General features: G+C 38.9%; 1 protein-coding gene across 1 annotated transcript in view; it reads right to left on the bottom strand.

The window, feature by feature from the left end:
- Positions 1-25,761, bottom strand: part of TRHDE (thyrotropin-releasing hormone degrading enzyme) — a gene marked incomplete at its 3' end in the record, with an annotated part of 81,570 nt that overhangs the window by 48,763 nt on the left and 7,046 nt on the right. Inside the window, exons 2-3 of the mRNA XM_010148494.1 lie at positions 16,053-16,118; positions 13,473-13,660 (exon numbers count right to left, since the gene is read on the bottom strand). Coding sequence (XP_010146796.1) covers positions 13,473-13,660; positions 16,053-16,118 — 254 coding nt within the window. The remainder of the gene's footprint in view (positions 1-13,472; positions 13,661-16,052; positions 16,119-25,761) is intronic.

The following is a 25,761-nucleotide window of genomic DNA, read 5'->3' as shown; positions in this document are numbered from 1 at the left end:
AATGCTATGCACAAAAGCAAATTAAGTGATCTGCCTTTAGCAGGATATAAGAAGTATAATTATTTTAAAGTGTAGTAGCAATCATCAACTTAAATCATAGAATGATTTAGGTGGGAAGGGACCTTAAGAGATACAACCCTCTGCTCAAATGTGCTAACAGCACAGGAAAAGACAGTTTCATTGTAGGTAGAACATGAGATCAGAGGAGAATACACAGGCTGTATGTTCAGTGGCATCACACAAAGTCAATAAAGTCAAATGTGGAAAATTATTTGCCATCTGCTTATTTTTCCTAATCCCTCCCAGTGCAAAGCATCTACAGAATTACTTTCAGAAAAGCTGAACACCAAAAGCTGTATATACCTTCAAACAGCTTACTAGGCTGAGAAATGAAATTCTGAGTTGCCAAAATTATCCCAGGTTGGAAAAAGAGAAATAATTTATCTTCCATCAGCTGGCACTGGTGAAATCTCAGCCATCACTCTTCTACAACTTAGCTTCTCTGAGCTAAATGCAGTTCTGCAACGTGGAGTCAAATGAGCTGCCATGGGGTACTTGAGATACCTGTCAGGGGCTGAAAGACACGGCACAGCACCTATGGATTCTCCAGCCACGAAGGGGCAGGATGAGGTCAAGCAAGATAGCTGAGGGCACCTCCAATGGCACCAGTCACCTGTGCAAGCAACTAAACGGGCCTCTCCATCCACCCCATGTTGACAACGATACCTTCCACAATTCCCAAGGAAACTTTTTCCTTTCTAACTGAAAAAGGCAAATTTTCAAAACCAAGCTGTTCATAAAGAAAAGACTTCAGCACAGATTTTCAACTATATGTAAAACAGGCAGTGCTGAAACATTTTGTAACTACTGTTTAAATAAAAACTTCCAGTTTGCTGATTCAAAATGAATTTCATCTTGAAATACAAGCTAATTGAAGGGAGAAGTTAAAATGAGTGAAACTGAAATGTAAGGTACTGAAATTACAAAATTGAAATGAATGTTCTAAACCAATTTTTCCCCAAATTTTTTCTTTGATTTTTTGTACTGACTCAGTAGAGGGAAATGTTTTGATATGTTGAAAATTTCCGTGGGATGGGAATACATTTCTTGCTCATCTGTAACACTTACTAATCTTCGTAAAGTATTTTGAGAACATAACAATCTGAGACTTTGTATCACTGAAGGATATGGTTAAAGCTATTTAACAGAGATAAATTGAGGCATAAAAATAATTTAAGAGTAAAAAGGATAAAAAAATTCCAAGACTAAACCTGACTGGTTAAGACAACTGGCTCTTTGTCTTAACCACCTGAACTTACTATCCAAAATGCCAACTCTGTCTCCTTAGTTAAGTCTGGTACATCCAGAGTGGCTGAGGCTGAGAAACAGGGACCAAGGACTCCTTGGCAGTAGTTTCCCTTTCTCAGCTCTCCAGATGGAGAATGCTGAAATTCATGTACGCAGAGCCATATGCTTGGGTGAGCAGTGCTGAGAAGACACCTTCCTGGTGTGGCCCTTGCCAACAGTGATAATCCTTTGATTAGGTTAGGATGCTGACATGCATGTTTGTTACCAAGGGAATGCCTTGCTGAGCCGTTCGCATGAACGCATGTTGTTGGGATTTCAGACACTGTATTGGGTTTACGTGGCAAGGTTTTGGAAACAGGGGAGCTACAGGAGTGGTTTCTTCGAGAAGGTGAGAGATGCTTCCCCTACATCCAATAAAGTCAATGTCAGCTGGCTCCAAGATGGACCCGCCGCTCTGGGATAACGCAGTTAAGAAGGAGGGGGTAAAAAAAATTGGGAAACTGCAGCTGGAGAGAGGAGTGAGAATTTGTGAGAGAGGCAACTAGGCAGACCCCCAGGTCAGTGCAGAAAGGTGGGGAGGAGGTGGCCGGAGCAGACGTTCCCCTCAGCCAGTAGTGAGAGGGCAGGCTGTGTCCCTGAAGCCATGGAGGGTCATGGGGGAGCAGAGACCCCCCTGCAGCCCAGGGAGGACACTACGCCAGAGCAAGTGGCTGCACCCAAAGGAGCCCGTGATTCTGTGGGAAGCCCATGCTGCAGCAAGCCGCTCCTGAAGGACTGCACCCTGTGGAAGGGACCCATGCCAGAGCAGTTCATAAAGAAATGCAGCCTGTAGGAAAGACTCACGTTGGAGAAGTTGGTGAAGGACTGTCTCCTGTGGGAGGGACCTCACCAGGAGCAGGAGGAGAGCATGAGGATCCCTCCCTTTGAAGGGGAAGGAGTGGCAGAGATGACATGTGATGGACAGACCACAATCCCCATTCCCTGTCCCCCTGCCCCACAGAGAAATGGGGAGCAAAGCTGAGCTCAGGAAGAAGGGAAGGGTGGGAGGAAGGTTTTTAAGATCTGGGTTTTGTCTCTCATTGTCCTATTCTGCTTTTGTTGGTAATAAATTAAAACTAATTTCCTCAAGTCAAGCCCATTTTGCCCATGACAGTAATCACTGAGTAATGTCTCCCTGTCCTGATCTCGACTTAGGAGCCTTTCCTGATATTTTCTTCCCCCTGACCAGCTGAGGAGGGCAGTGACAGAGAGGCTTTGGTGGGCACTTGGTCTTCAGCTGGGGTCAGCCCACCACAGAGACAAAAGAACATGAAAGCAAAGTAATGAGAAATGTGACCTTTTGGAAAGCGAGTAAGTCTTACAGAACAAAAAGAAAACTAAGAATTAAGGATTTGTATTTTTACTAAAGTTGCATACTTGGCTGATCTGCAGAGACATATACAAATAGTGGCCAGTAAAAGAAGCATTTAGCTGCTGCAAATGTTAGCATGGCTGCAAAAGTTTCTGGCTAATAATCTTAAAGCCTATTATAAATTAAAGGGCACAGAAAGTTGATAACGTGGAGCAACTAAAGGATAGTGTGAAGTTTGGACAGTAAATCAGTACAGCAGGAAATTATTAAAGATCTCACATTTCTTCTCCTTGCCAAGACGTTTGCAATTTCTGTTAGGAAGGCAAAAGAAGCCATTTTGTTTTCAGTGAATTTTGGATTTTAAGACAGTGGAAGGTTCAAAGACAAACTGTGAACAGAAAACCTAAAAGTGCATTCAACTAATCTATGCAATTACAAGCCTAGTTGCCGTGATACCCGGAGGAATTTATTTCTAGGCTGAGAGCACAAGTAGATGTAAGGTGGTGAGTGGGAAAAAACTGAAAATTATTGAACAGCTTTAGAGTTTCCTACTACAGAAGGAAATCATACATGAAGCCTAACTCAGCAGTACCAGGTTAAAATTTTGTAAGCCACACTTTCTAGAGAGATTGTTTTGGGAAGGATAATTTAAAAGCATCATTGAGATTTTCCAGGGTATAATATAGTATAGTATCTTATTCAGTAACGAGTATTTCAGGTTCCAGGGGAAGCTCATGTGAATATCACAGGAAATCACATACCTTTATTAAGTGTGATCCTACATAGTTAATTCTGTTTAATGGATAAGGAGCTGACAAAATATTCATATTGTGAATAGCATTCTCACAAGACTGAAGAACACAGAGATGTCATTAGATTTAATACATGCCAGTAGAGTGATTGTAGGCTGTGCCCAGAGGCACGACACAACAGAAGATGTTATTCCCACCCTCACAAGTATTACACCTCCTACACTAAGTCAGGGTGTCAAGGGATTCCTTGTACCCTGACAGCACAGAAGACGGCAGATAGGAAGGGAAGATTGCACTAACTTTATAGCAAAGACAAATACAACATGAAAAATGGATAAAGGAGAACAATTTGAAGTGAGACCAACTAAGCACAGCTTGGAGCATATTCACTGGCCTAAGGTTGGGATTCTGGGGTTCCAGGTGTTCTACCCTGACACAAGATTAACAGACTGGCCAACAAGAAAAAGGTAAGCTAAGACCAAAAAAAAAAAACAACCCCACCAAACAAACAAAACAACACATAAAAACCACACCAAACAAAATAGAGACACTGTTATTAACACATGATCACATGACTAATTAGAAAAAGATTGCAAGAAAAGGATTGTGGAAGTGTTTACTCCAATATTACCCTGGACCATGCTGAGCAGAGGCATTCGCAGCTCTTTTACAAAAGCAAGGTAAGAATTTGGACTTTGGTGGACTCTGTGAATTAAAGACACTGTCCCACCACAGTCTTTAGGGGGCTGTTCCCAACTGCACGACAGACTGTATTTTTTTAACCTATGATTCCACACATAACAGTCAAGGTGCCATGTAACATGCATGCAGTACTGTCTGAGCAGATAACAAAACTTTAGCACATGTAACTCAAAAATTAACACTTTGTGTTGTCGTCTGTACTCAAGAGTGTCAAAACTTAACTGCGCTTTTTGTGTCAGTTTCTTCTTTCTCACTAATGCCTCACCTATGGAGGAATTCAACTTTTTAGTCAGAGCAACCTACCAACCAAAACAGTGCAACGGGGCCAGCTCTTGATAGGTGCTGCCAAACAGAGAATGGCTTCATTACCTGGTGGATCTGAATGGGCTCCACGCTTGAGGCATCAGTTGAAGAGTGTTGCAAGTTTTTAATACAAGTGAACTTAATAGATGCCTCAACGATGAACAGGCAGCAATTTGTAGAGCAGTCTTGCCTTCTAACTACTAAGATTTATCTACTTTGACGTTTTCAAAGGTTCTGATCACATGTGTAGCTGAATCCACTCAATATATATTTCAGAGGGAAGAAAAACTTGGGAATTTGTAAAGCATTTGGAATTGTGAGCCTATTATCATTCTGAATACAAATTATACTTAGGTGTATACATGGAGGAAAGTACAGATTATAGTTTGGAGAATTATTTATAATTGCATGAGGGTGACTAGAGAGTCTATATTCTAGCCTTGAATGATGCTACACCTCTGAGATCACTTGCTTCTGATGGTAAGCCTCTCTATTTGCAGCTCTACCTCAATACAGCTGTTAATTTTATACATTTCTCTATTATGTATGCTTTCGTTTAGAAACTCATGTTTAAAAATGCAATCATATTGGTATATTCTAAAATAAGGGTTGATAGTTGCTTCTAAGAGCAACTATTTGTGGGCTAGATCACAGATCATTTGGGGTTTTTTACGTATAAGGATCTAAATACAAAGATATAGAGGGAAAAGTATTTTTTATGCCAATACAGTATTACTGGAATATGTTTGAGAGGCATGTATTTTAATACAATCATTAACGTTGTAATTCATCTGCAGTCAGAACAGTGATTAACATGTTCAACAGCAATGTATTACAGATGTGGATTTTGTGGTTTTCCCTTACTCTACCATTGTCCTAATCATTCATGGATTTCACAAGAATCTTTGGAATAACTTTTAGCAATAACTAAGTACTAGAGCTGAAATAGGGAAAACAATCTGCATTCTTTATGAGTCTTACACCAAATATTATGTCCTTATCAATGCAATGAAACCACAACATCCCAGAGATAAGAGAAGGCTTCAGTGCTGTAACAGCAGCATTGACATGAAAGAGCCCATCTGTGGCTCTGTACCATGGGACTGCCTTAAGATGACAGCATGCATGTTTCATTAGAACAGCTGTATGTCTTCAGTCATCCCATATGAACTCCACTCTCCTTTGGTCTGATTGCTTTGTTAAGGGCGAACACGAAGCAATTCAAATGACTTAATTTGAATTAAATTATCCAATTTGAAAAGAGAAAAAATTGCATTGTCTGATAATAATGTAATATTATCTGATTATAATAATCTGATTACTAATCCTTCTACAAAGTTCCATGTAATTTTAGCTTATCATTTCATACCAAAATAAGTTACAAATGAGGCAGCTATAAATATTATAGAGCTCCTTAAAACTGACAAATTTCAGTGTCAGTGCTAGCTGAGCACCTTAATAAATTTAGAAAAATGTTGTGGGCAAAGAAAAAAAATACTACAAATTCTTTGTCATTACATGCTTTGTCCTCCTAATCTAACATTACCTTTTTACACTAAAACACAAAAGGCTTCATTTTCAAAAGTGACAAGCAATTTTAGGCGCTGAGTCAGAGATGGATGGAAAGAAGCTGGGTTTAAGCAGTGTTAAGTGTCTGTTCTAACAGCTGCCTCTTTACCCTCCAATAAAGGCCCTTTGTCTCTCCAGCAGCCTCTGTTCTCTCTTGCAGCAATGCAAAACATCCTTGCAGAATTGCTCACATGGTGCTGATCATGCAAACCCCATCTCTGTGTTGTCCTTTACCCATGAGCATAGTCGCTTGACTACAGAGTGCGGATCTGAGATTTCTCTGAACATAATTCGGAGTGGAAGGATGTGTTATGGGCCAAGGAGGGATCCCCTAGTAGGAGTAAGAGTAGCATTTTAGCTGTGCCTACAATCCCCCAATATGTTCTCAGAGACTTAGTAGCAAGCATTTTTCAGTGTATTCAAACATTCAGTTGTGATTTTTTCCTCAGAATATTGTGAATTTAAGGAAGATTAAAATAGAATTCCTACGATAGTTTCTCCTTCCTCAGTAAACTTCCCTAGGAGTCCCCCATCAAAATATATTCCCCATAAAATCTGAGATTCTGCTATTGACCATAAAGGCTCACATACAGAGATAAGGAAAAAACCTCACATTATTAGCAAGTTAAGAAAGCAAAAAGAAAAAAGATAAAAAAGGAAGCATGTTAGTAGTTTCATCCTTTGATGTACAATGGGGAATTTACATCTCTGTTTTTTACAAAGCCAACAAAATACGACATTTATCCACCTTCATCCCTCCCATTACCCTTGTCTCTGCTGAATGCTGTTTGTGCTTTCCCCCAATCTGCTCTTTACTTCACTAAAGCCCCCATCTTAACTAACCCATACCTGGTTCTCTGCGTTTGCCTGTTCCAGCTATGCCATTTTAATGGTCTCAACTCCTGCTCATGTCTGCAACCTGCTACATGGCATTCCCTTTCCCACCCCCTGCATGTTAGGCAGTTTCCCACCAGCACTACTGCCCTGATTTTCCTCTTCACCTCTCTACCTCACTCTGAATTAAAACATAGTGCTGCCTGCAAGTACATGCTCCTTCCCTCGCCATGAAACTGATTTAATTAATGTGAGCTAATTAACTTGTTTGGGTATCTAGCAATTCCTGAGAGTTAGTATTAGCAAATAAGATGAGGAAAGTGACACAGTGTGAAGTGATAATAAAACACAGCAGCAGCTTTTCGCTGTCAGCCTAACCTCTGTGAGGATACGAGTGCTGCCACCACGCAGGAAGCAATGACACAATACGCCAATTTTGTCTTCTTTAGCATTCGGCAAATTGTAACACTGAAAGTTGCCCATATTCTGCACACCAGATCATCCTGGAAGTTTGCCGAATGAGGAGCGTTTCTCACAAATAGCAGCTGTGAAATGTTTTTTGGAAATAAAGTGTTAAAGTAAATTTGGCATATCTGAGATCTTTGCTAGCAGCAAAATCTTGCTGAAGAGACATCAGCACAGAAATGTGCAGGAACACGTTTTCAGAGCATTTCCCATTCTGATTTATACTAATGCAACAATCAGAAGAGTCTCTAAGAAATAAAAAAAGTCAAGACAACAAAGACTGGGCACTCTGCAGTGGCTCCTACAGAAAAAAATCCTGTTGTAGCAGGCAGCACGCAGCACAAGCATTGGACTGGCAAACACCAGCATCCAACAGCAAAGGCACTCCTTTCTCCCGCGTGTGCCCACGGCAGGCAGGGTTCCTCCAGGTCACCTGGAGACAGAAGCAGCTCTTCTGCCTGGCTCATTTGGAGGAGCAGAACTCTGCACAGCACCGTCGTCTCTCAGGCTGCTGGGATTAAGGACTGTCCCTGTATAAACTGAAGAACAAAATCTACCGGTGTCACAGAGCTGTCCTCTACTAAACTTTAGAGCAGATGTAAAGGGGAAGGAGCTCCGCACACTTGCTCACTTTTCTACAAGAACAAGCGCTTTCAAGTCCCTGCTAGACCAGCAAAAAAAATGGTTAAATCAGTGTCTGGCTGTGTTCACACACAGTTCTGTGCTTCAATAAGGATTCTTGATTTTTTAATCTCATTCCTGATAATTCCATTTCCTCTGTGACTAATACACCAGTACCTTCTTCTCCCAGAGCCCATTCCCTTCATCGTTATTACAGCTGATATAGAGGCACTTAGGTCAGTCAAGATGAACCAGGGTACCACATCTACTCCCCAGGCAGCAACACAAAAGTTGTTTCTAGGAGAAAAGCTGATATAAGCATAATCTTTCAGGTACAGCAAAGATGAAAGGCGTAACAAGAAAACACTCAAAGGACATGAGAAAATAGAGTATTAGAGGATATTTCCCAGAGACAGGCAAATGTATTTTGTTAGTCCCTTCTCCTCAGTTTATGGAACTATATGTGTCCATATTATGGTCCTTTTTATTATATAATTAATACCACATATGCTATGTTATTCCACGATTGCTCTAAGATCTGAAAGAAACTTACCAGCATTCACCTTGTGCTCCTAACATGTTGCTTTGTGTTTAGCCAGCCCCTGAGCTGATGTGGACAGAGTAAGTTCCCCATCGTTGCTCAAGCGATAATGCCATTCAACTGAGTAAGAATACACATGGCAATATCCAAACACAGCTATGCTTCTTCTAGTCAAATAATTATCAGTAAAGGGACAAGCACAGCCCTTTTTCCACAAAGCCTGAATAAATGAGCATTGTGCAGGAAATTCAGAGGAGACTTGAAGGGAAATAAATTCTGCAGTTAATCATTCATCTTGCAGTGACTGCTGAGCAGCTCTCCTGCCCATTGTAAAGCCTTTCAGCTGTCGTAATTACTACATGGTGTTAGACCCATGAGTCTGTACTGCTCTAGTTTTGCTGGTCATGTCCCTGGCTTGCACCGCTCGACTGAATTTTCCCTAGTCCCACTACGTGGGGAAAGGCACCAAGGATTACCTTGCTACAGCATGTATGAATATCCTGTCTATATCAAGACTTGTACCTCTTCCTTTTTTCTCCTTCCTCACAGCTTGCTGTGTTCAACACCTAGCAAGACATTTCCCTTTAGGATATTATCATGAACAAGCAAAGATTAGCTACAGAAACTGCGTGCATGACAAGAGCACTATACAAGTGAATATTACCTCAGCAACATGAACTTAATTATTTTGATAACACTGGAAAGGTTATTTCTCCATTTTTGAAGAGACAAGCTCTGTCTTTTTAAAGGCAAAACTTATATCCATAACTAGAAAGCTTTGGTCTGCTCTTCAATACAGTATATAAAAGGTTTATGGATTTCATCAAAACTGATTAGTTTATTGTCTAGACCACAGATTATTTTTCATAAGACTTCTTGTCATATCTGTGAGCAATTCTTGTAATGATGGATGAGACTGGTGCCTTAAAATCATCATTTGCTCTGTCAGCAGGGAAACCCACTGAACCCTGTCAAATAGAATATCACCTCATCCCCTGTAGCCTTATAATGTAAGGGCATAATCCATTCTCACAGGGGTATACAGGAGTCCAGGACTGAACCTACACATAACTAAAAGATTGTTATTTGGGGGAAGAATATGAATTATACAGTTATTACAGGAGTTTTAAACTTTTGCTTGGATAAGCTGAAATTGCTATTGAAACATTGTACCAACCACAGGCTTTGACATTCAAATCAAAGCCTGGTGATTTTGGCCCTTTTGAGGAATGGCATTTCTAGAAAAGGTGTCTGTCATTGTTAGTTTTATTCTCTCATAAAATGAGAAGTATGGATCCTGTAAAGGCGTAAGTGTCAAGTAAAATCTATGCTTGGTTTGAGAAGAAGTGAAATTATATACCTTCTGTAATTTCAGGCCAAGTGTTAGAGCCTAGCATGCCATACACACAATACTACACACACAAATAAATCACAGGTTATATATGTATGGCCCTTAAAACACATTTTTCCTGCAGTTATAGAGAGACAAGTAGTCCAGCTGTACATGTGGTGAGAAAATCAACTCCATGTAATCATTCCCTTCTGCAGTAAAATTAAAGACACTTACAGTAATGGACTAGGTAGAACTAGGAGTAAACCACAGTCAAAGGTATCAACAATTTTCACTTTCACCATTTATCACTTAGAAAAATCTGTTTACTGCTTGTATATCCTTCTATATGATTTCAGACAAAAAAAAAATTAAATATGCTGCTTCACATTGCATTTTTAACAGTTAATTGCTGCATAAATACTCAGCATAAAGAAAAGAACAGGCATTTTATAAAATTGGAATCGTTCTGAAATATTCAGTTGCCTCTTTATTTGCATTTCTTATGCAGCAGATAGATCTGAAAGACCTACTCTGAAGTAACTCTCTCTAAAAGAAGGCAAAGTTAAATTTGCCTAGAAAGGGTCTGAACCAGAAGTTTAAACTCATCACTTTGAAGGCAATAGAACTGACATTTATTGCTCTGTCAAGCCAAACTACAGCCCCACCTCTGGATAACTAAAGACTATGTGGCAGATAGATGCTTTAAGAGCCTTCCCCGGAGCCTTCCAGTGCATATAGTGTTGTCTGTTTAGATGATAAACTCCTGGAAAGGCCTGGACTGGTACATTTTTCTGTGTTTTGTGCAGCTCTACTATTTATGATGTTTAAAATGATTGTCACGGTTAATCCATAGATAAACCAGCCTAAGGAAGCCAATGTTGCCTGCTCTGCAAGAGCAGGGCCTCAAATGTGGCATAAATACCATTTGCTCCCCGTTATTTACAGTGCCTATTATGGTTCCCCAGGGAGCCATGCGCCCAACACCTAATTCATAGGTCACGCAGGGGAGATGAGCACTGGCTTTATTGGACTGTGAATTAGGCCACTGATACCTAACACTCCCAAAGCCTGCAGGCTGATGTTATGAATGTGTATATATACATCTCCGTGCCTCCCACAACACCTACCTGTGATTGAACATCGGTAAACCCCTGCCAACTTCCTGACCAACACCAGCAGCAGAATCAGCCAGAACACTGCATTTTGCAATAGTGCTGAATGTCCATCAGTGTGCTGTTTCCATTCCAGTTATCACCCTGCTTGCTTTATTTGTAGAAAAATTGCCCCCTTTATATCATGTCATACAAACTTCAACTCTTGCAATGTTAAAATCCAGTATGGACTAATGTATCACAAACTATTAAATGACATCACATTAATGTGACTTTCCCTGTCTACTGTTTTCACAGTAATTAAAGAAATATTGACTTTTTCAATGAAAAAAACCCACCCGAAAAAATAAAAAAATATCTAGGTCATTGCTGACAGAAAGAGTAAATTTATTTTTAGTATGCCAATGATGTTTTTCTATTTAATTTGATGGTATGAAAGGACATCTAATGACACAGAGCCATTGTACATACCAAGCCACATGTGCCTGTGGGCAGTGCACCAACAAATTGCATGGTCATTGTTACAACGCTGTAGACACTAATTTATGACTATAGGACTTTAATATAAATTGGTAGAAAATTTCTGAAAGATGAATGGCATTAGCTAAGTTTCACCTTTTGATAAATGTATATGGTTCCTGTTATTTGGTATTTATACTTACATAACATGACCTTCAAACAACTTTAACTGGGAAGCAGAAACCTAGCTCTACCATCTAACTGTCTGGAGTAATCATCCCATCTGTAAAGCCTTCTTTGGGCAAGGGTCTTCCTTCCCATTTGTGGTCAAAAGGACATGGAAGCACAGAGAAAAACAAATACGAAGGGGTAGAGAACAAGAAAGAGACTTGCCACAGGGGATACAGGTAATATGTATTGTACTGCCTCTTAGGACAGTGAATTCCTAGCAGGGCCCATGCTGGTACCTTTTTTGGTGCTTTCTATAGCACTAAATCTTACTTCACATATTCAGAAATTATAACTGTGATAAAATATGTAGACAAAATCCCTTAAGAAATTCAGCGAAACTTGCCCTGTTGGTGCAGAACACTACACTTCCACCTATCTCAAGACACAGCTTGAATTCTGAATTAATTTCAAATGAAAATAAAACTGTCTAATTCTCATCCCTGATGTTCCACCTTACAAAACATTTACTCATTCAGTAGTCTTTACTCATGAATTACAGTAGCAGGTATTACAATCAATACTGAATACCTAGCAAACCTATTTAAGAAAGTTTCTACAACACTTAAAAGGCTTAACATCTCTGTTTTAATCAGTCAAAAATGTAATAATCTCTGGTTTTCTGAGTAGTAAAATCAATTCACATTACATTATGTGTATATACGCTTGCATAAAAAAAAAATTCAAATTAATAAAGGAGCATCACTCTCACACTGCACTGAATTGTGTATCATGAACACTTCCAACAGTCCACATTCGTTTGTTTTATCTCTTTTTCACAAAGAAACTAATTTGAGCCCAGAGCTTCATCAGATGCTTAATACCCTGGCTAGGTTGTTCTAATAGAGCTAGAAAAAAAGAACAATTTATTGTGTCATGCTTTGAGTTCCGTAATATTCACTTTCTAAAAGAGGATAACAAACTTCTAAACATTTCACAACAAACGTAAGTATATTTTCAGGCCTTACTCAACAGGGATATTCTATACGCTCCAGACATGTCAAGCAAAATTTAGTATTAAATTTTATCTTTTAATGATTTAAGTCTACTGGACATGTACAGAGTACTCAAGGTTGAGAGCATGCCCTCTTTCCCACTGAGCATGAAGAGGTGAACACAGAACTTCTAAGGCTAAATTGTAATTCTCTAGCATCAGCTCTGTATCTTTGGCCTTAAAATATGATGCCAGAACTACTTTAAACAACAAGATGAGGATTCCCCAGCATCAGCCAGGAATGTCAGCTTGTCTCTGGGATGAAGGATGTGTGTGGAGTCAGCTAGGAGCAGGCAGTAAAAGTAAATGGGAAAAAGGGTCAGGGCAGAGATGCATAAGTGCTTGCTGATTTCAGCGAATATAAGTCTCCACAGGACCAGTTCACCTGGTTTCAAAATTGGAACAGCTGGAACCCCCCGCCTTGTAGAAAGGTCCAGTTCAGCTCTTTACTGCTACCCAAGTCAAGCGAGGTATATACCCAACAAATGATTACACCTGCCTACTTGATGTATGAGCATGGAGAGGTCCACTCTAAAGAATTACTTAAAAAGAAGTATCAGATCTTCCAATCCCATTCAAAATTACTTCATGGAGTGTAAAAAAATCAAAAGAAAAGGATGAAACAGATGTGTGACGAAACACGTAATCACAGAGAGAACTGTCAGGATGCAAATGGACACATTAAAGTTTTATCTTGTTCTATTACTCTAGTGAGTTTTTCAATTCTTTTAACTAGCCTCATCTTTACCACATTTCAAATGGAAGGGCCACCACATGCTATTGATACTAAGGAAAGCTCAGAGATTTCTAAAGAGCCATCTTCATAAAAATACATACGTGAAGTACTTACTTAAACAAACTACAGCCTCTTGAAAGATATTAATTGAGAAATATAACTACCTGTTGTCTCCAAGGGCAGGATCCTTTGGTTTAGCATCGCTATCATAAACAAAACGTGCTTGGGAGATCACTATGACATTGTCCGTAGTTTCATTGCCCAAGATAGTGATAACAGGATAACCCATCTGTAGTGTCCACTGATCCATTACTTCTTGGATATTTACTGATTTTCCAACCCTTTTTAAAGCCTTCAAGAAAAAAGAAAAGTTTCAGTATGTTGAAGCAATACCATTATTCCAGAGACCATAATTAGTTTGAGAGGTTTAAATAACTATCATGCATGCACATACATACATTTACACTCAGTACACACATATAATTTAACCAACAGTCTCTGTATATCTTAAAAATAAACACTGAGCAATTTTGCCAGAGAGGAGAGTGACAGTCAGAAAGTCAGGTTTCCTACATCATTCATGTACTTTTGCTCTAACAGAAGAAACAACCTGCTTTACAGGGTTTTAACAAGAGCCACACACTGAGTGTCTGCCTCTAAAAGGTATTCTTGACCAACTAAGGCTGAAAAAGACACAGTGTTAATTAATCTAGTGTACCTACAATAAGACATATTCAAAGGGACTGATTTCTAAAATCTACGGAGCTTCTCTGTTCTGAAAATCAAATGACTAGTTATTTGAAAATACTGTCCCTCATGTCCAAAGTGAGGCAATGAACACAAACATATCCCCAGCTCCTTCATAAACTGCACCTGTCATAACACACAGCAGATTAATGTGTTCATATTTGACACCATATGTCAATAAAAATGCTGGCTTATAAGTGGATTTCCTCTGAAACAAAAAGAGATACTGTGACATCATGGGGGATAAGACTGGGTATGAGAAGAATGATAGGCATCATTTGTTCTTCAGCAACAGAAATGTCCCTAGCTGCCAAACAGTCCTAGATAACAAACTGAGCAACCTCTGATGAATACAAGCAGAACCCAGCAAGTCTTCAGAACTGAAGCTGCAATTGTAATGCATTAGCAACAAAGCAGCTGGCAACAAACTTGCTTACAGGTGAGGCAAACAGAATTATTAGCCTTAACAATAGCACACCGTATAGCCGTAGTGGTTATAGACCAGAATACAGTCTCGTTTTTCTTCTGTTTTATTAGCTGTGGGTTATGCTGTTCTTTAAAGATTACGTTCATCCCTCTGACCTCCCAGCGCCCAGAACTGTCCTAAAGGCTTTAACGGAGGAAGACACCAGATGAGAAAACAGACTTTTGCAGTGACATTCAACTTCAGATCAAGACAGAATTAAGAGCCTGACTGCACGTTAACGTCTCAACCCTCATTAACAGTCAGTACAGACATAGGACTCAGTTCAGTTGCCCAGACATAGATGGCTAATGTCATTTGACCTGGACCTGCCACTCTACAGACCTTGCATGAAATAAATTAGACCCACCTGAATGTCCTGAACACACTGCTTCACCTAAGCTGGCACTAGTTGCCTATATCTGAACAACTATCTCAAGTCCCTAGTCAACAGTCTGCTTTGGGCTCATTTTAAAATAATCATGTAGTGGCTAGTCAACTGAACTACTCTCTATGCTCTGCTGACTATTGACTGGATTTCTGGGACTCCAGTTGTTCCTATTCACCAAGTGTCAAATGAGTTGTCCTAAAATATTCAACACATCCTGGCAGAACCAGTGGACCTAGAGCAGACATATTTATCTCATTCGGGAGTTGGAAGCCACGTAGGATAAATTAAGGTAAATGCTGTTAGACATCTGTGAACATTAAACTGAATCCAGCCCTCACTGCCAATTGGAGCTTGGACACCTATCTTATATGTATATACCTGCTTATCTAGATAAATGAAGATGTCTTGAACTCCAGCTGAACCCCAGATTTGGTGTCAAGAGTTACAAGTAGATTACCACATTTACACATGGCTTGACTTGGTACTTGTGCCAAACTCCCTGACTACCCTACACTGGCTTTTACTGTCTTTATTCTGGTGTGGCCAGACTAGCTCTGTGGGCAAGAAATTCAGGCATGTTTGGCCCACTTTATAAAAATTAAACTCTGCCCTTACAGATCCCTGGACCAGGCTCTAGAAACTCAAGCTGAGCTTGGGTATAGCAACCCTAAGTCTCTACAGCATGCCAAATGATAAAATAAATAGCTATCTGTTTACACCAGACTTTAAATCTTTAATAGTTTCATCTTTCACACAAATCATAATGCCATACAAAATCACAAACACACCTGATGTAAATGCCAAAGCTCAGCAATTTCATAGGCTTTCCATCTTATGGGCCTAAGCATGCTGCCACTAAAGTCAATGACAGCAGATTCCATGAAGTATCTTTTAATGCACATCAGTGACACAGCACAAGCAAGGAAATATATTCTAATATAACAAAGTATAGAAATGCTGCAAAAAAAACATATTTTAATGTTGCCACTAGGTTAACTCAAATGGATTTTCTTCGCATCAATTTTTATATTTGCTCTGGGGTCTGAAGGTTTCAATATGCACTGTTCACTCCTAACCTCACCAAGAAAAATACCACAGTAAATTCCTGCTTCTCCCTCAGTGAAAGAGATTAAAGCCTTTTACCTTTGACAATGTGTTCCAGAGATCATTTCTGGCTGCATTGCCATACTTGTGAATGGTTAAATAGTCCTACAGAAATAAAATAAAAATACAAATCAGTATTACTATACACCAGCCAAACAACGAGAGCTGTGAATCACTGCTATTAGTAGTTAAATCACATCAATGTTTGCATTTGTCAGAAATCTAGAATTATACAGTATGTTCATCCTATAGGAGTAAATAAACAGTTTCTTAAGCTAGTTTACAATGCAAAAAATGTTGCTAAAATTTTCATTTATAGCATTCAATACTCTCCCTTTTCTGTATAAGTCACTCAATAAGCTAAATTTTGAATATACATTTACAAAACATATGTGGTCAGAGTCTGAGGAGGTTATAGACTGAATGCTTTCACTTATTCAGCCATAGTTTCAATGACTGAGGGTTCATTCTTCTCCCACAGCAGCCATAAAGATAATTCCTGCTAAGATATCATCATATTAAACAAACTTCCCAAATTAAGAGTTTAAGCATATGACCAGGTGAGGTGCCTTTCATGCACAAAACTCTTCCAATTTTTAATGACATCTGGAGAGACAACACTGTTAGTTTCCCACCGTCCTATGTCCCTAGACACCAGCTCATTTAATTACAGAAGTGAAATTCAGCCACAATTATTTGAGTAACATACATTTCAAGCATTTTGATTGGAAGAGTTAAGTGAATAAAACACATCAGAGGTTGGAAATCAATGGGTTCTCCTGCATTTGAATTTCTACCATCTTCACTTTACACAGTGGTAGGAGACAAACCCTAATTTACAGCACAATGATAAAACTGGGACAAATGTGCTGACTCTGTTATCTGTGCTTTGTGTGAAGTAAGATACTTTGGGAATAATTAGTATGCGAAAAGCAAATTTTCTGATATACAAATCGTAGCACCTGTGACAGATTTAGCTTTTGTCAGCCAACGCATAGTACAACAAGCAGCAACTCCCATTTAATCACAGGCTAGGAAGGCTAAATGTGAACACTGACTCTGTAAATGCAGTGCCGAGTCTTAACAATGTCATGAGACTAACTTGGAAAAAAGGCAGTATTATATAGGCTGCACCTATAGCACATTGTGCTTCCATTTTGTCTAAAAATACAGAATCATTTAAGTCACAGTGAAATACTCAATAGCTTTCAAAGCTAAAGAAGTTGAATTGCAAATTAAAAAGCTGAAATAGGAATAAACAAAAGTGGGACAATGTAAATAAATAAAAACAAATATGCATGTGCATTCTAAGCAGTACTAGCAAATGCTGTATGCACTGGTCCTTCTGAAAGTTGCTTTCAGAATCATTACATAGCAAAATAAAAAGGGTGGATTTACTCCATCCAAGCAATAATCCTGTTTACCAATCTACCATTAGACATTAAATTTGACTTTTACATTTTGCATTCAGAAAGACTGCAAAGAGATTAAATGCTTCTGCCTTTTACTTTGTTGTTTGGGATTTTTTTTTCCCCCAGTACACAGGTTGGGACATTTAGATGTGGCTCATCACTTGGTTGAAATTTATTATCCTCCAGTCTAACATGTTTATCACACGAAGGAAAACAAAAGGAATCCTAACAATTACAATGGAATAAGAAAATACAATGACAAACACAACATATGAGTACAGTCCTGGTACCATGCAACTTCAACAACTATTTTTCATTATTTCATGAACGTTGCATTGAGTTCATATGCACAGAATTAAACTAGGAGTGTTACTGAATGCATACTACACCAAAAGCAGTACTAAGTGATAGTGTGTATCAAAACATGCTTCCAGTAGTAAATGTACTACACTGCAGTCCAAATTCTGAATGCACTTTCTACGGGCACAAGAGCAAAAGGTTACTGAACCAGGCCCCATCAAACATCCTCATGTATGAGTATCCTGTTTTCAACAATAACCAGTAGCAGACACCTAGAAAGGTTATAAACCAGGACAAACGTGATACAGTGATACTTTCCCAGTATGCTCTCCCATCATCCAGCACTTCACGGCACAAAGAATCCTGAGCAGATTAGTATCTTTGTATTTAATAGTTATCGTCTGTGAATTTGGCCAGTTGCTTTCTGAACCCATATAAATGTTTAGCAGCACCGTACAAAAAAGCATTTCCCACTCCTGTGATCCGTTGTGTGAAGACACCTGCTTCCAACATCTGCCCATCTGCATGTTTCATCTGCTGCTCTCTAGTTCTGGCACTAGAAAACACGGTGCATTACTGTTCCCTCCTTCGCTCTCCCCAGACCATTCACAGTTTTACAGATTTGTATCCTATGTGTCCCCATGCCATAGCTTGGGTTTACACTGAGAACACCGCCAGACCCCACCACCCCCAGCTATGCTGCAAAGTTACTTTTTGTTACCAGCATCCAAGCTGTTGACTTCAAAGCTAGATAGGCTTACCACAACCCAGACTGAATTTTCCTTATCAAATTACCAGCCTTTCTTGAAGTACCTTTCATGGACAGGCACTCAAAAAGGAAGACGAAAGGCTTATACATATCAACATCCCAGGAAGTATTAAATAGGAGCCAAAGATCTATACATACCCTGTTTGTCTGCTCTAAGGATGGAACAAGCAGGAATATAATCCATTTTTCCTCCTGGGGACCTGTATCTAAGTCTTAAGTAGCTTGCAAAGGGGCAGAAGACATGTTCTCATACACTGTAATCCTCCAGGGCAGGAGTATTAGCCATCCCTTTGCCTTTACATTGAACAGAAAAAAAAGCAAAGCAAACAGAGGAGAAATGCAAGCCACAGAACAGAAAAGGAGGATGACACCGAAAACACAGCTGCCTGAATCTAAGCTGTGCTCAACGCAGCTCCAAAGGAGGTAAAGTGACTTAAAGCCACTTCCTCATAAACACATATGCCCAGAACCATCTGGCTGCGAGGCTGCTTCCCATCAGCAACTCACAAGTCTACCACCTACAAAAGCTGTTCCATCAACTGGAGTATGCTGGAGCATGAAGATAATGCTTTAGCCACCTTCGTAACTTTCAGCTATAACCCTGTGGCATGTGTGAGGAGAGATGATGGCATAAAAAAGTCTGTAACAACCCAAGACTCAAGAGCGCTCTTCTACAACTCCCCCCTTCTCCTTCACTGTAATGCCGCCTCTAAACTACTCCTTTGTCACAGGGAAAGTAGAAGGAGAGTTCACAGACTCTCGTGCAGTGTCACTCAACATTAAAACTAATCAAACACATACACAAAATTATCATTTCAGTTTACATTTTCAGCAACCATCTTCTTGTAATACTCTTCTTAACATCTTGGTATTAAAACATGAAGCAAATCATTGCCAAAAAGAATAACAAAATATGATCCCTTCACCTCTATCAATTAAAACAAAAAATTATTCAGACAATGTGGTTTTCTGATATGGGTTTTAGTAATTTTTAACATCAATTTAAAAAAAAAAAAAAATCCAGAATCTCTGACACCATGAAAACAAAGTCCAACTACTGCAAAACCAAGACCTAAGGTGCTGCAAAAAATCCCAACAGATTTAGACTATACTATCATGTTTTGTCAAATAGTAATCTAATCCCCCCCAAAAAAATAAGGCTCAATGCTTTGAATAATCAATACTTGAATAATGAAGCAGATAGCTCAAACCGTAGTAGAAATAGGAGTGCAGTGAAAAGTGCTAAAGGATTTTGAAAGATGTTTTTAGTAATGCTGTATTGATTAAGCTTGCAGGCTTTTTATTGTATTAGACTTTTTTAAGAAAAGGAGATCATTTAAAAGGAAAAAGTCTTTTATCTCTTTGCAATCTTAGTTCTCTCAGTACCGCTAGGGATTGAGCCTCTTGGTTTTGAAAAAATTAACTACTCCACCATCCAAAGATGATAACGCTCACAAGTAATAAAAGGTAGTGACTGATAAGTGCAAAGAGGTTAAACAAGTGTAAAGGGGGAATAAACCTCCAAACATGTATCTTACTTTAAGGGGAGACTCTCAGATCTATAACCACGAACTGAAACATCAATTCTAGGACCAAACTCCTTTCTCAGTTTATCTGTATGAAGTTGATTGGTTGGTTGAAGGAACAGCGTCCAGTTTATATGAGTGGGGTTGAGATCTGAAACAGATTAACACCGAATAACTACTTTTTTTTTTTCCTCCTAAAGATAACTGGGAAATTCCACTATACGAGTGAGGAAAAGTAGCAAAATATTTTGGCATCAAATTCTTGTGTCTATGTTCCTCTGAATGCCCTCATTTCTCAGGGCACAGGAAACAGCAGTCTTGCCTCCACCTCTCTCTTTCATATTTAATTCCTGCTCCTGGGTGCACATCCTCCTCCCTTCAGCCTACAATATATTCTGGTTGAACAGTTTTATACATGACTGCTGTATCTCACCAAAGACTTAAAGCTACAAACAGAAACATTTAGTTCAGGTGGAAATCAGGCTCTAAGGCTCTGGCTATCAAATCCAGCATTTTTGTTTTCCCAGAAATTTGTACACTTAACCTTAAGCCACCAGACACCATCTGACAGATGCTGACTTGCTGACTACAACATGTCACCTTTTTCCGCCCTTTGTTTCACACCGCAAACATCAAAGCTGCTATTGCATATTATCCTAACACTGCCTAACATTCAAAAAAAAATAAAAGCTTGGGTAAGGGTCAGAGGGAGGAAGGTGATATGTATGTTTGCAATGGTAAGTGGCAAACAAGGGAGTGAGAAGTAGTGGGAAAGCACTACCAGCAACTTACAAAGAAGTGAAGATCCCTCCTGAGCAGTAAAGCTAAAATAGCCAATTAGTTTTGCAGTATTTTTCAGCTATAAGGCAGACTAACCCTTGAGAAAGCGCCTTAAGGAAGAGAAGTGATCACCCTCCCAGCTGGGCGATCAGACAAGTAGCAAAATAGAAACTACAGAGTATGTAAATTCACCTTATTGGTCATGGTAAACACTGTATAAGGCAAATTAGATGGGGGTTAACTCTGTGTCAGAATCAATTTGTACCAGTGAGTCAAGCTGCAGAGCTACATCCAAATTGAAAGAACAGCTGTGATCAGACCACTCACCAAAGCAGCACTGCAAAGCCAGCTAAGAACCTTGGAAACAGACTTTTCCAGTTAAGTAAGCCAAGAAACTTCTTCACCTTCTACATCAGTTTTACGAAGAGTGCCCACAACTGCTTCCAGGCAGTCTTGTCATAAGCTGCCAACATACAGAATATATTAGAGTCATGGAATATAATTTAACTCACAACTGAGTTCTACTATAGGATCAAAAATGTTGAATCCTTCCTGTACTTCCATCTACTATTGTATTAAAACGTGTTTCTCCAACAAAAAAATGAAGTTAGTCCCTGGCCAACAAGCCAAGAATTAAACTAACTAAAGCAGCATTTCAACCTACAGTAAAAAAACCAGCATCAAAATTATACTGAAACAGCAAGCACATATGGAATGTAAGGTCATGCCTGCAGTATAGATAGTCCCTACCAGTACTAAAAGGATCACATCTGTTTTATATACAGACACAGCATCAAATGCATTCCTGTATCTCCCTTGAGCTACAGGCTGATGACACTTTGGTGATACAATCAGACTAAGCACCTTCCACAACCTCTGCTCCTCCTTGTCCCCATCCCCATTTGTGAGGCTACTTTGCAAACCAAACCTCTGAAATGGGCTGTATAGGAAATAAATCTATCATTCTGCACCAAGGACACCCTTCCTTCCTTGATCAAGTTTACCAAAAAGGACTCCAAACTCTTCTACTGGTACAAATGAAGTGGCACTGGGTGGCCATGCATAGATGGGAATGAGCAGCTGGCGGCAGCGCTGAGGAAAACAGTAAGGGGGTTCCCTAGGCCAGAGTCCTGTCCAAGCATGTGCCGATTATTATCAAAAAGAACAAGCAGAAAAGCAACACAGTGGTAATTTTAGAAGAGAATTAAGAGAAAGATTATCAATGTATCACAGTTAAGGGAAATATAAAGTTCATTCTGAAGCGCATTTCTCTAAATGCGATGCTCACATGTTCTTTTCCAATGTTCAACTAACAGTTCATGGTATCATTCCTCGTCAGTAAGTTATGTTACAGTAAATGAGTTAACCTTCATTAAACCTCATGTGTGGACAGTCATTCAGAAATAAAGCAGACTAAATCCCGTGACTTCAAGTCATAGTGAAAACATCATCATAAATTAAAGTAAATGAAATAAGTTAACTTTAGTTTTGAAAGTGCCCACATGCAGCTACAATGAGGTTTAACTAATCCTATTACAATTCACACCTTTCGCTAATGTGAATGAACTTCTGTGTGTCCCTGTATAAACATAACTTAAACCTTCCTTATTTGGCATTAAAAATAGAACTGAATTAGAATTTTACACCACTTTGAACAATCAAAGAATATTGCTGCTAAGGATAGTTCTTTTTTTTATCCTGTTTCCTAATAATTCTACACGTATCAGTGGAGGTACCTGTTGAATCTCTTCCACACAGAAATTTATTGGCTAACATATTTTAAGTGATTAGCAATTCTATCTGTCTCTCCATTTTCTGAAAATGGTGTCCCTATAACATTGTCCAAGCCTGGCAGATAGGATAGGGATTTAAATTTTTTTTTAATCTTCTCTAAATCTTGTTTTCCTTTTTCTTTAAATAATAACACAAAATAATTATTTTATCTGCCTCATATACAATCACACTTTCTCAACTGCTAATTTAGCCAACCTCTAATTTCACCATTATCTGCATTAATTAATTAAAAACTCTTAAGAGCAAGTAACACTTTCCATGTTCCCACTTATTTTACAGTGGTACCACAGGAAATCAGTGTTTAAAATGTCCACTATCAGGAACTACTCAGCTAACTTCTAGATTCAAACTCACAAATAGGTAAAAAGAAGTTTAGAAAAGCCTGAGAGGTGTGCAACATTCTTCAGAGGCATCATGCATGTATTCACTTCAGCTGGTTTGCCTTATCTTTGGGTTACCACCTCAGTCATTGCACAAAATCCTAGGAAGGAAATCAGTGTAATCCCATCAATATACACCAGCTGAAATTCCAGCCCTTTATTTTCAAAAGGTACATTTAGATTTTTTTCACATAAAACAGTGACACAATACTCACAATCAGCAGCAACTGGAAAATATCCACTGTCAACATGTCATATCTGTAATTAAATCATTATATCCAAATAGCAAGCTATAACTACTAATCAGGAAGAGTGATACTGAAACCATATATGGAAATAAATCTTAATTTTCTCTAGAGCCAATGATGCTGAATAGGCTACATAATTATAGTATTTTACTTTGTCCTTTTTCCTTTGTAATTTATAATACTCCCATACGCTCTAACAATAATCAGAGCAGCAGAACTGACATTTCTGGCATTATATGGGTCAATGAGATTTTTAGCCTAGATTTCAGTGGGAGAAGAATTATGGCAATGTTGAGAGTATCTCATCCATGGTGTTGGAAGTGTAACATTCATTTAGAGGACACAGACAGGACCTGCGTCCTGTCCCAAACAGTGCACCATCCAGGCTCAGACGCAGGAGAAACTAGTTAAGGGGAAGGAGGAGGCAAGAGCCATCATAAAGTCACTGGGACTGCTTTCTCCATTCTACCGGTGCTTGTTGGAAAGAGACCAGTACTGTAAATCAGAAGTAACCCAAGTGAAATCAGTATGGCCCTGTCAGTTTCATTCCAACAGGAGAAAAGAATCAAACCTCAAACTACCGTAAGAAATGCAATTTTGCAATTAATACATCTTCTGCATTGCAGCTCAGTGAATCCAATGTGAATGGGGCATTTAAAACATTCAAAATTTTCATTCAGACAAATGTTCAGCTACTTTAAAATACATCTTGCTTTGCTGGGAATCCTTAATAAAAGATCGTAATTATTAAATGGAGAGGTTTATTTCCCTTGTAAAATTCAGCTTCACCTATTAGCTATTAATATGAAGAGGAAGGAGGTTCCATTTTAAACCACAGCAATTGCAGTGTGGTGGCAAAACAGTTTGCATGCAAACTCTAAAGGGAACAGTTAGAAGAATTGCAGAGTTATTGCCTAGCAAAGTCCAATGGTATCTGCTGTGCAGTGAGACACCTGCTAGTATATTAAGCTTGGCTTTAAAGAAAAATGTATTTGATGTATTATTTGGTAGTAGTGCTAAACTACTGAGCTAAGAACAAATCTTACAGAAATAAAGTACTCTCTGAAATTGAACTGCATATATTTGACTGAATTTGTACATTCATTTTAGTTCTGCCTTGTTTGGTTGTATAATATGTTTGAACCTGAAACCAGATATTGCTCAATAAATATATTTTTAATGCACACAAAAAATGATGGAATGTTTTCCAGAGATATCTGGATGGCACCTGTTAATTGTGACAGGTTGGCTGCTCATTCCTCTGCATTAACTTGAGCTATGCCTAGGGATTGCTAACCAGGCAAAAAATCTCTGGTTTACGTATCTGCAATACTTTTTTCTACAGAAGCTGCAGAATTGGAAAGAAATTAATGCCACTTACTATGAAAAGGTCACCATAAATCACTCAAGAAAACTTATTGTAAGTATGATTTGCATGTCACTGTGTCTAGATCATAATGACCCGCAACATCTGTACAGTAACAATGAATAACAGATAGGAAAGGAGTAACAGTGAAGCTTCGATTTTGCTTAGAACTTAGTTGTTGCTTGTATCAATTGAGCGCAAGACCATCTCATGATGCTAAAGACCATCTTACAACACAGTCACTAGGTCTGCATTTAATTTTGGAAAATGGATATGCCTTAAAAATCCTTGGCACTTAAATCTGGCTATATGTAACTTTGTCTACCTAGCTACAGTAACTGAACTTTAAATGGAGGAGGAGGAGGAGAAGGAGAATGAAGGAGAATGAAGGAGAGGGAGAATGAAGGAGAAGGAGAATGAAGGAGAAGGAGAATGAAGGAGAAGGAGAAGGTTTTGATGATCACCTGTTTTATCCAGTAGAGATTCTGGGTTTTTTTCTGAATGCCCTCCACTGGGCTGAACAGAAGTAGATATATTTCATTTCCCAGGTGTATTAAGTGTTAACCAGGATTTCAATCCTGCAATCTTTCTGCTGAAAATATCCCCACTGACTTCTAAACAGCTAATAGAAATTTTGATTGCATGAGGATGGCAGAATTGCACACAAAACGTGCACTTCCAGCGCCCTGTAAAGTCCATTGTGCTGCCTCATAGCAACAGAGGCGAGGTTGCCACTGAGCTCCTATCAGGAAAACAGTATAATTTTATTCCAAAGGAAAACATTTTCTTAAATAGTGGCTCAGCCCACTGACGTTATCTGAGAATTCATACCTATCATTCTTCCTCTTAATAATTCCTATAATAAAAATGAGGGAGAAAATAGTCAGAACTGAATTTCACATGCAACAAAATAAGAGAAGCTCCCTAAAAGGATGCCAAGCAAATACATATGCAGTATCCGTAATATGACTGATTGTAACATCCTCATAAAGGGCAATCCTGTTCCGAGGAAACAAATTTAACAAGTAAATCATGTATATACTAACTGATTTTCTTTTTCTAAGAAGCTTTATCAACAGAGCAATAAAGCAACATTTTATGCTACCTGAAGGAGAGCACGACTTCCTCCTAAGGAAGAGGACACAGACTGCAACCTTGCTCTGAACGTGGGCA

Source organism: Eurypyga helias, unplaced genomic scaffold, assembly GCF_000690775.1.
Source record: "Eurypyga helias isolate BGI_N326 unplaced genomic scaffold, ASM69077v1 scaffold12103, whole genome shotgun sequence".
NCBI classification, from domain to species: Eukaryota; Metazoa; Chordata; class Aves; order Eurypygiformes; family Eurypygidae; genus Eurypyga; species Eurypyga helias.
Note: the sequence above shows the minus strand (reverse complement) of the source record. Positions and strands in the feature narration are given on the sequence as shown.